Here is a 15,588-nt window from a genome sequence, read left to right on the forward strand (position 1 = left end):
GATATTTCAATTACTTTTTGACAAATATGAGCTAAATCCTGTTACATTATACGTGGTATTACAGAGGAACCAGAAGTTTTCATTGACATTGGAGCACAGGACTGTCTGGTTTGTAAAGCTGGCTCACAGATTAGGATTCCTGCTGTCATCAAGGGACGCCCAACACCAAAATCATCTTGGGAATTTGATGGAAAAGCAAAGAAAGCAATGAAGGTAAGAAAATAACCATTCTCCTATATTTCCCTCTGAATCGCTATAAGGAGTATTTATACTACAGCTATCTCCTTTTCTAATAGGATGGCGTTCATGATATACCTGAAGATGCACAGGTAAAAAATAATAATAATTAAAATAATTCAAAATATGATTGACTTTAATCCTGCTATGGTTTCTTTCAATGTATGACTACTATTTTCTTTGTATAGCTGGAGACTGCTGAAAACTCCTCAGTAATTGTTATTCCAGAGTGTAAACGATCTCATACAGGCAAATACAGCATCACAGCCAAGAATAAAGCAGGACAAAAGACTGCAAATTGCAGAGTTAAAGTCATGGGTAAGAAAGACTTTGAAATTTGCTACACAATAAAAACAAATTATTTTCAAGTATTTAAGGAACGTTGCTTATATTGTGATTTGCATCCAATAGATGTGCCAGGCCCACCCAAAGATCTGAAAGTCAGTGATATCACAAGGGGTAGTTGCAGACTTTCATGGAAGATGCCAGACGATGATGGAGGAGACAGGATCAAAGGCTATGTTATCGAGAAGAGGACGATTGATGGAAAAGCCTGGACCAAAGTCAATCCAAACTGTGGAAGCACCACATTTGTAGTGCCTGATCTCCTCTCTGAACAGGAATATTTCTTCCGTGTGCGAGCAGAAAACCGTTTTGGTATTGGCCCACCTGTGGAAACCATTCAGAGGACCACTGCCAGAGATCCGATATGTAAGCTTTAAAACCTAAATTTAAAATATCTTCTCAAAATTGAAGTATATTATTATAAATAATGCTTAATACTTCTTTTAACTATTTTTAAAGATCCTCCTGATCCTCCTATTAAACTCAAGATCGGCCTCATCACAAAGAACACAGTACATCTGTCATGGAAACCCCCAAAGAATGATGGGGGCTCCCCTGTTACCCACTATATTGTTGAGTGCCTTGCATGGGACCCTACTGGGACAAAGAAAGAAGCCTGGAGACAGTGCAATAAGCGTGATGTGGAAGAACTGCAATTTACTGTTGAAGACCTAGTAGAGGGTGGCGAATATGAATTCCGAGTCAAAGCTGTCAATGCTGCCGGAGTCAGCAAGCCTTCAGCCACTGTTGGCCCCGTGACTGTCAAAGACCAGACATGTAAGTGCCAATATATTGACAAAGAATGTCCTCCTTACGGCTGCTGTCCTGGGTGTTTAATAATAGTTCAAAATTAAAAGAGATATATCTGTACCTAGGGAAGCTACCGTGGCTTGAATGTCGACATGGACATGTTACTCAATTACTGATTCCCTCGATTTCCACAGAACTTTCACATTCCCTTACCTGTTACCTTTTCCCTATTTAAAGGAAATTATGTCTGTAATTTCCCTGCTATAATTTTCTCCATGGAAGGCTGTTTTTTTTTATCAGAGGTTAAAGCAATTTCTCTGCATGCTCCTCAAAAGGGGCAGAAAGTAACTCGTCATTTGCTTAGCAACTGCTGATATCCATTTATCTTCACAATCAAGTTTCTATTTGTCTATATGAGAAAAGATATATCTATTTCAATAGATAAAATATATATACAAATATGGCAATAATTCTTCCTCTGATAATTACCATAACTACTGTTGTGTATTTGTTTATTCTCTCATCTAAGTGTAAAAAAAAACTGTAGTCACTACCCTCTTTGCGTATTTCCATCCTTCAATTGTGCAAAATGGAAAATTGCTTTCCTTTTATTAACAGTTGTATTTCTTAAAAGAGAATTTACCTTCTTATGGGTCCCTTCATAATTCTGCATAAATGTTAAAGAGAATATCTCATAATACTCTCCTACTACAATAGTCTCTCTTCCGTTTTGTCAGGATAAGATACTATAATAATACTCATCATTACATGCATAATGATACCAAATAAAGAGGCAAGCATTGATATATAGCCACATGTAGATCCAATAAAGGATGCTGTCCTCATGTACCTGCTCCCCAAACTAGTGTAATAATGTTAAAGGCTATTCTTTATATTGGGCTGAGCTACAAAGTCTCACTACAGTGGATCCAAACAGATTTATAGTCACTGTGAATTCTACTTTCTATCCTTCAGTGCTTTTTGCTCCTAATGACAACTTTTTTTTTAATAATCTAGGCCCACCATCAATTGATCTGAAAGAATTCATGGAGGTGGAAGAAGGAACTGATGTTAGCATTGTGGCCAAAATTAAAGGTGTGCCATTCCCAACACTAACCTGGTTTAAAGCTCCTCCAAAGAAGCCTGATAACAAAGAACCTGTTCTCTATGACACCCATGTCAACAAACTGGTGGTGGATGATACTTGCACTTTAGTTATTCCACAGTCTCGCAGGAGTGACACTGGCTTATATACCATCACAGCTGTAAATAATCTGGGAACTGCATCAAAGGAGATGAGACTGAATGTCCTGGGTAAAGACTGCATGGTTTGGTTAAAACTACTTGTTGTTCCATGTATAAATAGCATTTGGATTTAAAATCATCTGGCTGATAAAGTATTCTTTCTTTAAACCATTTTAGGTCGTCCTGGCCCTCCAGTGGGACCTATAAAATTTGAATCTATTTCAGCAGAGCAAATGACACTATCTTGGCTTCCACCTAAAGATGATGGTGGGTCCAAGATTACAAACTATGTAATCGAGAAAAGAGAAGCTAACAGGAAGACCTGGGTCCATGTTTCCAGTGAACCTAAAGAGTGCATGTACACGATTCCCAAATTGCTAGAAGGCCATGAATATGTATTCCGAATCATGGCCCAAAATAAATATGGCATTGGAGAACCCCTTGACAGTGAACCAGAAACGGCAAGAAACCTCTTCTGTAAGTAGGACAGCATTTTCACATACAAAGTCACTTTTACTTGCTTTTTTTTTTTAACTTCTTATACTCAATATGATTTTTTTCACAGCTGTCCCTGGAGCACCAGATAAACCAACAGTTAGCAGCGTGACTCGTAACTCCATGACTGTCAACTGGGAAGAGCCAGAATATGATGGAGGCTCTCCCGTGACAGGGTACTGGCTGGAAATGAAAGACACCACTTCAAAGAGATGGAAGAGAGTTAACAGAGATCCTATCAAAGCCATGACTTTGGGTGTTTCTTATAAAGTGACTGGTCTTATTGAAGGTTCTGACTATCAATTCCGGGTATATGCAATCAATGCAGCTGGTGTGGGTCCAGCAAGTCTGCCATCAGATCCAGCGACTGCTAGAGATCCAATTGGTAAGCCTTGAAACCATTCCTCTTTTTTTTCTTTAATCTTATTTTCTAAAAGTGCCATGGGAAAGTCAAGAATGCTAATGCTCTACTGGTTCTTTCTAGCCCCTCCTGGCCCTCCATTTCCCAAAGTGACAGACTGGACTAAATCATCTGCAGATCTGGAGTGGTCTCCTCCACTAAAAGATGGTGGATCCAAAGTAACTGGATACATTGTTGAATATAAAGAAGAAGGAAAAGAAGAATGGGAAAAGGTAATAAAACTTGGCACTAAGGAAATGAACTATGAATAAACTAAAACTGTTGTAGTTACTCTCAGTTCCACTAACTTCTGTCTCTACTTTTGGATTCAGAAATCAGGAAAATAGCATAATTTTTGGGCGGGGCACAGTGGCTCAAGCCTGTAATCCCAGCACTTTGGGAGGCCGAGGCGGGTGGATCATGAGGTCAAGAGATCGAGACCATCCTGGTCAACATGGTGAAACCCCGTCTCTACTAAAAATACAAAACATTAGCTGGGCATGGCGGCGCGTGCCTGTAATCCCAGCTACTCAGGAGGCTGAGGCAGGAGAATTGCCTGAACCCAGGAGGCGGAGGTTGCGGTGAGCCGAGATAGTGCCATTGCACTCCAGCCTGGGTAACAAGAGCGAAACTCCGTCTCAAAAAAAAAATAGCATAATTTTAACTCATAGTCGACTATGTCCAAAATCTAATCAAATGTTAAGTCATGTTATTACTAATATTTTGGCCATAAACCCTGGAGAGCAAAATGAATCAATAATGGTTGAATCATTTGGCAGTAATTTTAAAGCATAATTCCTGCCAAGTCATTCCATTCAGTGTTGCCTGTAATATCTGATCCCTAAAACCTAAACCAGCAACATTTTCCCAGAGTAAACAGTTAAATAAACTGCTGGTGATGCTTTAGGAAGCCGTTAAAGCAAGAAGCTACAAATAACTATTCTAATTATAAAATGTTTACGATTTTCCCCCAGGCTAAAGATAAAGAAGTGAGAGGAACAAAGCTTGTTGTGACAGGATTAAAGGAAGGAGCATTCTACAAATTTAGAGTTAGAGCAGTCAACATTGCTGGCATTGGAGAACCTGGAGAGGTCACAGATGCCATTGAAATGAAGGACAGAATTGGTAATTATTAATCCTTCTTTTATGTCATCAGTATTTATGTTTCAGATTGAAGGGGAAAATCATATTTGTAATTTTCAATTGCTTCCAGTTTTACCTGACCTTCAGCTAGATGCCAGTGTCCGAGATAGAATTGTTGTCCATGCTGGAGGGGTGATCCGAATCATTGCCTATGTGTCTGGAAAGCCTCCTCCAACTGTCACCTGGAACATGAATGAAAGAGCCCTACCTCAAGAAGCCACCATTGAGACCACAGCCATTAGCTCATCCATGGTCATTAAGAACTGCCAGAGGAGCCATCAAGGTGTCTATTCTCTTCTTGCCAAAAATGAAGGTGGAGAAAGAAAGAAGACAATTATTGTTGATGTATTAGGTAAATACTTTCAATTTGTCTGTGCAACGTTTAAACCAATGTTCTTATATTTACACAAAGCTATGTTGTATGCTATGTAACAAATGTTTTGGAAAATAAGAAAAATCACCCATGATCACATTGACCATTATTAGAACTTTTTAAAAATTTCCTCCTTTGTTTTTTATTCTATGCATATTCTGTGCGGTGGGTCTAAGATTATAAACTGTATAATTGAGTAAACAGATGCTAATGAGAAGACATGCATCCATGTCTCCAGTGAACCTAAAGAGTGCATGTATACAATTTCTAAATTGCTAGAAGGCCATGAATATGCATTCTGAATCATGGTCCAGAATAAATGTGTGGTTTTTTTTTTTATAAAACTTGCTCTCATCCATTATATTGTTATATAGTTTTCATAAAAGCAACTTTCCTTCAAGTGTACATGAATGTTTAACAGTTTGCCAGTGTTGACCATTTCACATCATGAGACTCTATCCCTATCACTAAATCATCATAATAATGCAAAACCCCTTTGAAGGGTTTCAGTATTCTAACTAAAGAGAAGCATCATAGTTGGTTTTCAATCCTGCATTTCTAGTTACTGAATATAGAGTTGAACTCAATGAAGCTTTTTCATGTCTTTCATTGGGGACTTTAGTCCACTGATTTGCTCAGAACATAAAGCCCTTCCACTCAGAGCTCTTTCTAAGTATGTCTCTAGGCGAAACAATACTCCATTCACAGTAATACTCCAGCCACAGTTTTCATGTGAAAATTGCCAGTTCTGTGTTGAATATAATTAATATAAGAATGGCATAAGGAAAAATATTTCATTAAGCAATAGTTTCACAAGCTTTCAGGTTAGTTTCGAGCACCTAAAATTCTTTTGCCTAATGGCTATTACCTTAATTTGAGAACTGGTATATTTCCATGTTAATTATTTCCAACCCATTCAAAATCATTCGGTAATTTAGGGCCTCCTATGCTGCTCATTGATCCACTGGTCATCTATAAATAAACCATCTCTCCCTCCTTTTTCCCTGGAGAGGAAACTGGATATAAAACCTGACTATGCCACTGTTACCCACCTCCTGTATCCCTTTTCATGTTTGCCTCCAAGCTCCCTCCTGTTCAAGTCACAAATTGCTTTTAAAAAGCATTTTTATTTTCCCTTTAGCCTCACTAAAACTATGGTAACCAATAACTGTTGCAAACCTATTTCATTAAAAAATGTGGGGCCGGGTATGGTGACTCACGCCTTTAATCCCCACACTTGGGAAGCTGAGGCGGGTGGATCACTTGAGGTCATGAGTTCAAGACCAGCCTGTCTAATATGGTGAAACTCTGTCTCTACTAAAAACGCAAAAATTAGCCAGGCATGGTGGTGCACACCTGTGGTCCCAGCTACTCAGAAGGCTGAGGCAAGAGAATCGCTTGAACCTGGGAGGTGGAGGTTGCAGTGAGCCGAGATCATGCCACTGTACTCCAACCTGGGTGACAGAGGGAGACCCCATCTAAAAAAAAAAAAAAAGAAGAAAAGAAAAAAAAAAGTGGACTGTTTTTGTATTGAATAGATAGCAGGAGGAAAAAACTAACTCAAAACTAGTAAACACAAAACTTTACTTTCTTCCTAACAACATAGTTGTCTCCTTTTAAAAAAAACAAATGAGCATTATATTTCATCGAAGGCAAACAACTTGAAATATTTTCTTCTTATTTCTAGATGTTCCAGGTCCTGTTGGAACACCATTCCTAGCTCACAACCTAACCAATGATTCCTGCAAACTGACATGGTTTTCTCCAGAAGATGATGGAGGCTCTCCAATCACCAATTATGTCATTGAAAAGCGGGAATCTGACCGCAGAGCGTGGACCCCAGTGACATATACAGTTACCCGGCAAAATGCTACTGTCCAGGGTCTCATTCAAGGAAAAGCCTACTTTTTCCGAATTGCGGCTGAAAATAGTATTGGCATGGGTCCATTTGTTGAGACATCAGAGGCACTTGTTATTAGAGAGCCAATAAGTAAGTACAATCAAAAACAATTTTATGCTTAATCACTTCTTTACTCACTTAGTACAAGACTACAGTGAAAAAATATGTGTATAAATCCTATACATTTCATTCATTTGACAAGCAGTTATTACACAACTATTCAGTATCTGATTTGGTGTATTTGGACAGTGATTATAAAAGAGAGTTTAGAAATATGTATAATTCATCGAATTTCTTTTTTTTTTTTTTAAGACAGTTTCACTCTGTCACCCAGGCTGGAGTACAGTGTCGTAATCTTGGCTCACTGCAACCTCCACCACTGAGCAATTCTTGTACCTCAGCCTCCTGAGTAGCTGGGATCACAGACATGCACCACCATACCTGGCTAATTTTTGCATTTTTAGTAGAGACAAGGTTTTACTATCTCAAAACTCCTGGTCTCAAACTCCTGACCTCGAGTGATCCACCAACCTTGGCCTCCCGAAGTGCTGGTATTACAGGCATGGGCCACTATGCCTGGTCCATTCATCAAATTTCTTTCATCTATGCTACATAGATTTTTTTAAATTTCCCACTTAATGGCATTAAAAATAGAAACGGAACTATTTTCCTACCTCTAAAACTACCAACTCTGAAGACTTCTCCTAAATTATTTTGCCTCAAAAACCTCTACTTTCTCATCTGTCAAGTGAGGAAATTAGATTGTGTTGTGTCCTTGTTAATGCTAATAGTTTTATGATGAGACCTCTTTTGCTATTTATGAGGGCAGAGAGTTTAATGTTTAAATGCAATCTTCAGAAAAGGAATATTCACTACATTCTACTGCATTCTTAATGTGACACTCGTTTCTACTACAATTCCTATACTTATACTTGCAGCTGTACCAGAGCGTCCTGAAGACCTGGAAGTCAAAGAAGTTACTAAAAATACTGTAACTTTGACTTGGAATCCTCCTAAGTATGATGGAGGATCAGAAATTATTAACTATGTCCTAGAAAGTCGGCTCATCGGAACTGAGAAGTTCCACAAAGTTACAAATGACAATTTGCTTAGCAGAAAATACACTGTTAAAGGCTTAAAAGAAGGTGATACCTACGAGTACCGTGTCAGTGCCGTCAACATTGTTGGACAAGGCAAACCATCATTTTGCACCAAGCCAATCACTTGCAAGGATGAGCTGGGTATGTGTCTACTACAGTTTATACTTTAGAAACTTGCATATTTGTAGATTTGTGATAGGACATCAGTAAAAATAACTTGCCTTTATAATTATAAATTTTAGCACCCCCAACACTTGAACTCGACTTCAGAGATAAGCTCATAATTCGAGTTGGTGAAGCTTTTGCCCTCACTGGCCGTTATTCAGGCAAACCAAAGCCTAAGGTTTCCTGGTTCAAAGATGAAGCTGATGTGCTGGAAGATGATCGCACTCAAATAAAGACTACACCAACAACACTTGCTTTAGAGAAGATCAAGGCCAAACGTTCAGATTCCGGCAAATACTGTGTGGTTGTGGAGAATAGTACAGGCTCTAGGAAAGGTTTCTGTCAAGTTAATGTTGTTGGTAAGTATTATTTAGTGGAAAGAATATATCTTCTGTCCTTCAAAAGCAGAAATGGAAATAACATTTAGTGCCATGATTTTTTTTTTCTGCAGACCGTCCTGGACCACCAGTAGGACCAGTTATTTTTGATGAAGTGACCAAAGATTACATGGTTATCTCTTGGAAGCCTCCTTTAGATGATGGAGGCAGTGAAATTACCAATTATATTATTGAGAAGAAGGAGCTGGGTAAAGATGTTTGGATGCCTGTGACATCTGCAAGTCCTAAAACAACATGCAAAGTTTCTAAACTACTGGAAGGAAAAGATTATATTTTCCGGATACATGCTGAAAATCTGTATGGAATAAGTGATCCTCTGGTGTCTGATTCAATGAAAGCCAAAGATCGTTTCAGTATGCATTATGTTTCTTTTTAGTGATTCAATGCTTGATATAACTAATAGGAAGAAATAAATTTCTAACACATCTTCCAACATTGGTTTTAGGGGTTCCTGATGCACCTGATCAGCCAGTTGTTACAGAAGTTACCAAAGACTCTGCATTAGTAACCTGGAACAAGCCACACGATGGAGGAAAGCCCATCACAAACTACATCCTGGAAAAGAGAGAAACTATGTCTAAACGATGGGCTAGAGTTACCAAAGATCCTATTCATCCATACACTAAATTTAGGGTTCCTGATCTTCTAGAAGGATGTCAGTATGAATTCCGGGTTTCTGCAGAAAACGAAATTGGCATTGGAGATCCAAGTCCACCATCCAAACCAGTCTTTGCTAAAGATCCAATTGGTATAGTGTTAACGCATTTATTCAACTATCATATTATCTAACTTTGTTTTCAGCTATATTCTAATTCATTTCTTACTTTTATTTTTTTAGCTAAACCAAGTCCACCTGTTAATCCTGAAGCAATAGATACAACATGTAATTCAGTTGATCTAACTTGGCAGCCACCACGTCATGATGGTGGGAGCAAGATTCTGGGTTATATTGTTGAGTACCAGAAAGTTGGAGATGAAGAGTGGAGAAGAGCCAATCACACCCCTGAGTCATGTCCTGAAACTAAATATAAAGTCACTGGTCTTCGGGATGGTCAAACCTATAAGTTCAGAGTGTTAGCAGTCAATGAAGCTGGTGAATCAGACCCAGCTCATGTTCCAGAGCCAGTCCTAGTAAAAGACAGACTTGGTGAGTAAAATGCTCTCACCTGTGTTTGCAAGGAAAATAGGTGTCTGATTGTATGTACTTAATTGTAATCTGTGTTATGGATTAAATCCGAACGTTCTGTTCTCTTTGTTCTAGAACCCCCTGAGTTGATTCTTGATGCCAACATGGCAAGAGAACAACACATTAAGGTTGGTGATACTCTAAGACTTAGTGCTGTCATCAAAGGAGTGCCATTCCCAAAAGTAACTTGGAAAAAAGAAGACAGAGAGGCTCCAACTAAAGCAAGAATTGATGTGACTCCAGTTGGTAGCAAGCTTGAAATTCGTAATGCTGCCCATGAAGACGGCGGAATTTACTCTTTAACAGTGGAGAATCCAGCTGGTTCAAAAACTGTCTCAGTAAAAGTACTTGTATTAGGTAAGAATCTCAATACTTATTCCATTAAAAATAAATTTTGATAATTTTGAGCTCTTATTTGGATAAAATTACTTATGAAACTGTTATTTAACACTTTTTAGATAAACCTGGGCCACCTAGAGATCTGGAAGTCAGTGAAATTAGGAAAGATTCTTGTTACCTTACTTGGAAAGAACCACTGGATGATGGTGGTTCGGTTATTACCAATTATGTGGTTGAGAGGAGAGATGTTGCCACCGCACAGTGGTCACCTCTCTCAGCTACATCAAAGAAAAAGAGTCACTTGGCTAAACATCTGAATGAAGGCAACCAGTACCTCTTCAGAGTAGCTGCAGAGAACCAGTATGGACGTGGTCCTTTTGTTGAAACACCGAAACCCATCAAGGCTCTGGATCCTCTCCGTAAGTTGCTTTCTCTGAATACAAGACTACTGTTTGACTGTCTTTAAGAATATTCCTTTTTCATCATAAATTCTTCTTTGAAAAGATCCCCCAGGGCCACCCAAGGACCTGCATCATGTAGATGTTGACAAGACTGAAGTCTCCCTTGTCTGGAATAAGCCAGATCGTGATGGTGGTTCTCCAATCACTGGATATTTGGTGGAATATCAAGAAGAAGGCACCCAAGACTGGATTAAATTTAAGACTGTGACAAACTTAGAGTGTGTTGTTACCGGATTACAACAAGGAAAGACCTATAGATTCCGTGTAAAAGCTGAAAATATTGTGGGTCTTGGTCTCCCTGACACAACTATCCCGATAGAATGTCAAGAAAAACTAGGTAATTTTTGGACTAGCAGTATTATCCTATTTTTTAAAATTATTCATATAGGTGAAGATCAAAATCTAATTTTTTCATGTCTGCTTTTCAGTGCCTCCATCCGTGGAGCTAGATGTGAAATTAATTGAAGGTCTTGTGGTAAAGGCTGGAACCACAGTCAGATTCCCTGCTATTATAAGAGGTGTGCCTGTTCCTACTGCAAAGTGGACAACCGATGGGAGTGAGATTAAAACAGATGAGCACTACACAGTTGAAACAGACAACTTCTCATCAGTACTTACCATTAAGAATTGCTTAAGAAGAGACACTGGGGAATATCAAATCACAGTTTCCAATGCAGCTGGTAGCAAAACAGTAGCCGTACATCTTACTGTTCTTGATGTTCCTGGGCCACCAACGGGTCCTATTAATATTCTGGATGTTACCCCTGAACACATGACTATCTCATGGCAGCCACCTAAGGATGATGGAGGAACCCCTGTGATAAATTATATTGTTGAGAAACAAGATACAAGGAAAGACACTTGGGGTGTTGTCTCTTCAGGAAGCAGTAAGACAAAGCTGAAAATCCCACATCTGCAGAAAGGCTGTGAATACATTTTCCGAGTTAGAGCAGAGAATAAGATGGGTGTTGGTCCTCCCCTTGACTCCATACCCACTGTTGCTAAGCATAAATTTAGTCCTCCATCTCCTCCTGGTAAACCAGTGGTTACTGACATTACTGAAAATGCAGCAACAGTGTCTTGGACCCTGCCAAAATCTGATGGTGGCAGTCCAATAACTGGCTACTATGTGGAACGTCGTGAAATAACTGGAAAATGGGTGAGGGTCAACAAAACACCTATCGCTGACCTGAAGTTCAGAGTGACTGGTCTCTATGAAGGAAATACATATGAGTTTAGAGTTTTTGCTGAAAATCTTGCAGGACTAAGCAATCCATCCCCAAGTTCAGATCCAATAAAAGCTTGCCGGCCCATCAAACCACCTGGACCACCTATTAATCCTAAACTGAAAGACAAGAGCAGAGAAACAGCTGACTTAGTGTGGACAAAGCCTCTCAGTGATGGTGGTAGCCCCATTCTAGGATATGTAGTGGAATGTCAGAAACCTGGCACAGCACAATGGAGCAGGATTAATAAAGATGAACTCATTAGGCAGTGTGCCTTTAGGGTACCTGGACTAATTGAAGGAAATGAGTACAGATTCCGTATAAAGGCAGCTAATATTGTAGGAGAGGGTGAACCAAGAGAACTAGCAGAATCTGTGATTGCAAAAGATATCCTTCATCCCCCAGAAGTAGAACTTGATGTTACCTGTCGTGATGTTATTACCGTGAGAGTGGGCCAAACTATCCGCATTCTAGCTCGAGTCAAAGGCAGACCTGAACCAGACATAACTTGGACTAAGGAAGGCAAAGTATTGGTCCGAGAAAAGCGGGTGGACCTTATTCAGGATCTACCTCGTGTTGAGTTGCAAATTAAAGAAGCCATTAGGGCTGATCATGGCAAGTACATCATCTCAGCTAAGAACAGCAGTGGGCATGCCCAAGGTTCAGCCATCGTTAACGTCCTTGACAGACCTGGGCCTTGCCAGAATTTGAAGGTTACCAATGTAACCAAAGAGAACTGTACAATTTCTTGGGAAAATCCACTAGATAACGGTGGCTCGGAAATAACAAACTTCATAGTAGAATATCGCAAACCAAACCAGAAGGGCTGGTCAATTGTTGCTTCAGATGTCACTAAACGATTAATCAAGGCCAACCTTTTAGCCAACAATGAATACTATTTCAGAGTTTGTGCAGAGAATAAAGTAGGTGTTGGGCCAACCATTGAAACAAAAACTCCCATTCTGGCTATTAACCCTATTGACAGACCAGGTGAGCCTGAAAACCTTCACATTGCAGATAAAGGAAAGACATTTGTCTACCTAAAATGGCGGAGGCCTGATTATGATGGCGGCAGTCCAAATCTGTCATATCATGTTGAGAGAAGGCTGAAGGGCTCTGATGACTGGGAAAGAGTGCACAAAGGAAGCATTAAAGAAACTCACTACATGGTTGACAGGTGTGTGGAAAACCAGATTTATGAGTTCAGAGTGCAAACAAAGAATGAAGGTGGAGAAAGTGACTGGGTGAAGACAGAGGAAGTTGTTGTGAAAGAGGACTTGCAAAAACCAGTACTTGAGCTGAAATTAAGTGGGGTCCTAACTGTCAAAGCAGGGGACACCATTAGGCTTGAGGCAGGGGTTAGAGGCAAACCATTCCCAGAAGTTTCATGGACCAAGGACAAAGATGCTACAGACTTAACAAGATCACCAAGGGTCAAGATTGATACCAGTGCTGATTCTTCTAAATTTTCTCTTACTAAAGCAAAGCGAAGTGATGGTGGTAAATATGTAGTTACAGCAACTAACACAGCTGGCAGTTTTGTGGCCTATGCCACTGTCAACGTTTTAGATAAGCCTGGTCCTGTGAGAAATCTGAAAATTGTTGATGTGTCCAGTGATAGGTGTACTGTTCGCTGGGATCCACCAGAAGATGATGGCGGCTGTGAAATCCAAAATTATATTCTAGAAAAATGTGAGACCAAGAGAATGGTTTGGTCTACCTATTCTGCGACTGTCTTGACGCCTGGTACTACAGTAACACGTCTCATAGAAGGAAATGAATACATTTTCAGAGTCCGTGCAGAAAATAAAATAGGCACAGGGCCTCCAACAGAAAGTAAACCAGTCATAGCAAAAACCAAGTATGATAAACCTGGTCGCCCTGATCCCCCAGAAGTCACTAAAGTAAGCAAAGAAGAGATGACTGTGGTTTGGAATCCACCTGAATATGATGGTGGAAAGTCTATAACAGGATACTTCTTGGAGAAAAAGGAAAAGCATGGAACACGATGGGTCCCTGTTAACAAGAGTGCAATCCCTGAGAGACGTATGAAAGTACAGAACCTTCTCCCAGACCATGAATATCAGTTCCGTGTCAAGGCAGAAAATGAAATTGGAATTGGAGAACCAAGCTTGCCATCAAGACCAGTGGTGGCAAAAGATCCCATAGGTAGGATGTCCTTGTTTTTTCTGATATTACATCAACTTTAGATGATCTATCTTTAATTAAGAATAGACTAGGCTGGGCGCGGTGGCTCATGCCCGTAATCCCAGCACTTTGGGAGGCCAAGGCGGGTGGATCACGAGGTCAAGAGATCGAGACCATCCTGATCAACATGGTGAAACCCTGTCTCTACTAAAAATACAAAAAATTAGCTGGGCATGGTGGTGCATGCCTGTAATCCCAGCTACTCAGGAGGCTGAGGCAGGAGAATTGAGGCAGGAGATTGCGCCATTGCACTCCAGCCTGGGTAGCAAGAGCGAAACTCTGTCTCAAAAAAAATAAAAATAAAAAAAAGAATAGACTATATAAAATTACACATTGAAGTATCAGTAGCAGTAGTTAACCATATGTATATTTATTCTTATATTTTATTTTCAGAGCCACCTGGTCCACCAACCAATTTCAAAGTGGTTGATACAACCAAACATTCCATAACTCTTGCATGGGGAAAACCAGTCTATGATGGTGGTGCACCAATAATTGGATATGTTGTAGAAATGAGACCAAAAATAGCAGATGCATCTCCTGATGAAGGCTGGAAACGGTGTAATGCTGCAGCACAGCTTGTACGCATGGAATTCACTGTTACCAGCTTGGATGAAAACCAGGAATATGAGTTCAGAGTATGTGCCCAAAACCAAGTTGGTATTGGACGCCCTGCAGAGCTAAAGGAAGCTATCAAACCTAAAGAAATTCTAGGTATATCCTTCCTTTAGCACTTGATTCATTCACACTTAATTTCTTATGATTTCCTCACATTCTGACAAATCAACTAATGACCTAAATGTCATTTCAGAACCTCCGGAGATTGAGTTGGATGCCAGCATGAGAAAACTGGTCACAGTGAGAGCAGGATGCCCTATTCGACTCTTTGCCCTAGTGAGAGGACGACCAACCCCTAAAGTCACTTGGCGAAAAGTAGGCATTGATAATGTGGTCAGAAAAGGACAAGTTGATCTGCTTGACACGATGGCCTTCCTTGTCATCCCCAACTCTACCCGTGATGACTCAGGAAAATATTCCTTAACACTTGTGAACCCAGCAGGAGAAAAGGCTGTATTTGTAAATGTCAGAGTATTAGGTGAGTTACTAAAATGCTTCTCCCTTCCCCTTCAAAAATGAATTTGTTAATAGGGATGCTGAGGAGACACATATATCTGATTTTATTATTCTTTACAGACACTCCTGGACCTGTGTCTGATTTGAAAGTCTCAGATGTCACTAAAACATCATGCCATGTGTCCTGGGCCCCTCCTGAAAATGATGGTGGCAGCCAAGTGACACATTATATTGTGGAGAAACGTGAGGCAGAGAGAAAGACATGGTCAACCGTTACCCCAGAGGTTAAGAAAACAAGCTTCCAAGTAACCAATCTTGTCCCTGGGAATGAGTATTACTTCAGAGTAACTGCTGTCAATGAATATGGCCCTGGCGTCCCAACAGATGTCCCCAAACCAGTACTTGCGTCAGATCCTCTAAGTAAGCATTATGCTTTCTTCCTCCTTTTAACTCCAGTCTCCTATTTTAGCCAGGACAAGATACTGATACCATTTTAATCCACTTCTGAAAGAGATTTCATTTGTAGAGATCCAAATAGCATAA

At 39.9% G+C, this 15,588-nt stretch overlaps 1 protein-coding gene across 1 annotated transcript in view; it reads left to right on the forward strand.

The window, feature by feature from the left end:
* Positions 1 to 15,588, forward strand: part of LOC101030681 (titin) — a 271,305-nt gene that overhangs the window by 195,353 nt on the left and 60,364 nt on the right. Inside the window, 24 exon segments of the mRNA XM_074399411.1 lie at positions 65 to 213; positions 297 to 329; positions 426 to 555; positions 649 to 948; positions 1,042 to 1,359; positions 2,350 to 2,646; positions 2,755 to 3,054; positions 3,143 to 3,457; positions 3,557 to 3,705; positions 4,447 to 4,597; positions 4,686 to 4,967; positions 6,676 to 6,978; positions 7,827 to 8,129; positions 8,231 to 8,512; positions 8,605 to 8,904; positions 8,997 to 9,299; positions 9,390 to 9,698; positions 9,813 to 10,094; positions 10,196 to 10,495; positions 10,581 to 10,874; positions 10,966 to 13,932; positions 14,365 to 14,685; positions 14,783 to 15,067; positions 15,166 to 15,465. Of these exon segments, the coding sequence (XP_074255512.1) occupies positions 65 to 213; positions 297 to 329; positions 426 to 555; positions 649 to 948; positions 1,042 to 1,359; positions 2,350 to 2,646; positions 2,755 to 3,054; positions 3,143 to 3,457; positions 3,557 to 3,705; positions 4,447 to 4,597; positions 4,686 to 4,967; positions 6,676 to 6,978; positions 7,827 to 8,129; positions 8,231 to 8,512; positions 8,605 to 8,904; positions 8,997 to 9,299; positions 9,390 to 9,698; positions 9,813 to 10,094; positions 10,196 to 10,495; positions 10,581 to 10,874; positions 10,966 to 13,932; positions 14,365 to 14,685; positions 14,783 to 15,067; positions 15,166 to 15,465 (8,973 nt within the window).

This window comes from Saimiri boliviensis, chromosome 5, assembly GCF_048565385.1.
Source record: "Saimiri boliviensis isolate mSaiBol1 chromosome 5, mSaiBol1.pri, whole genome shotgun sequence".
NCBI lineage: Eukaryota > Metazoa > Chordata > Mammalia > Primates > Cebidae > Saimiri > Saimiri boliviensis.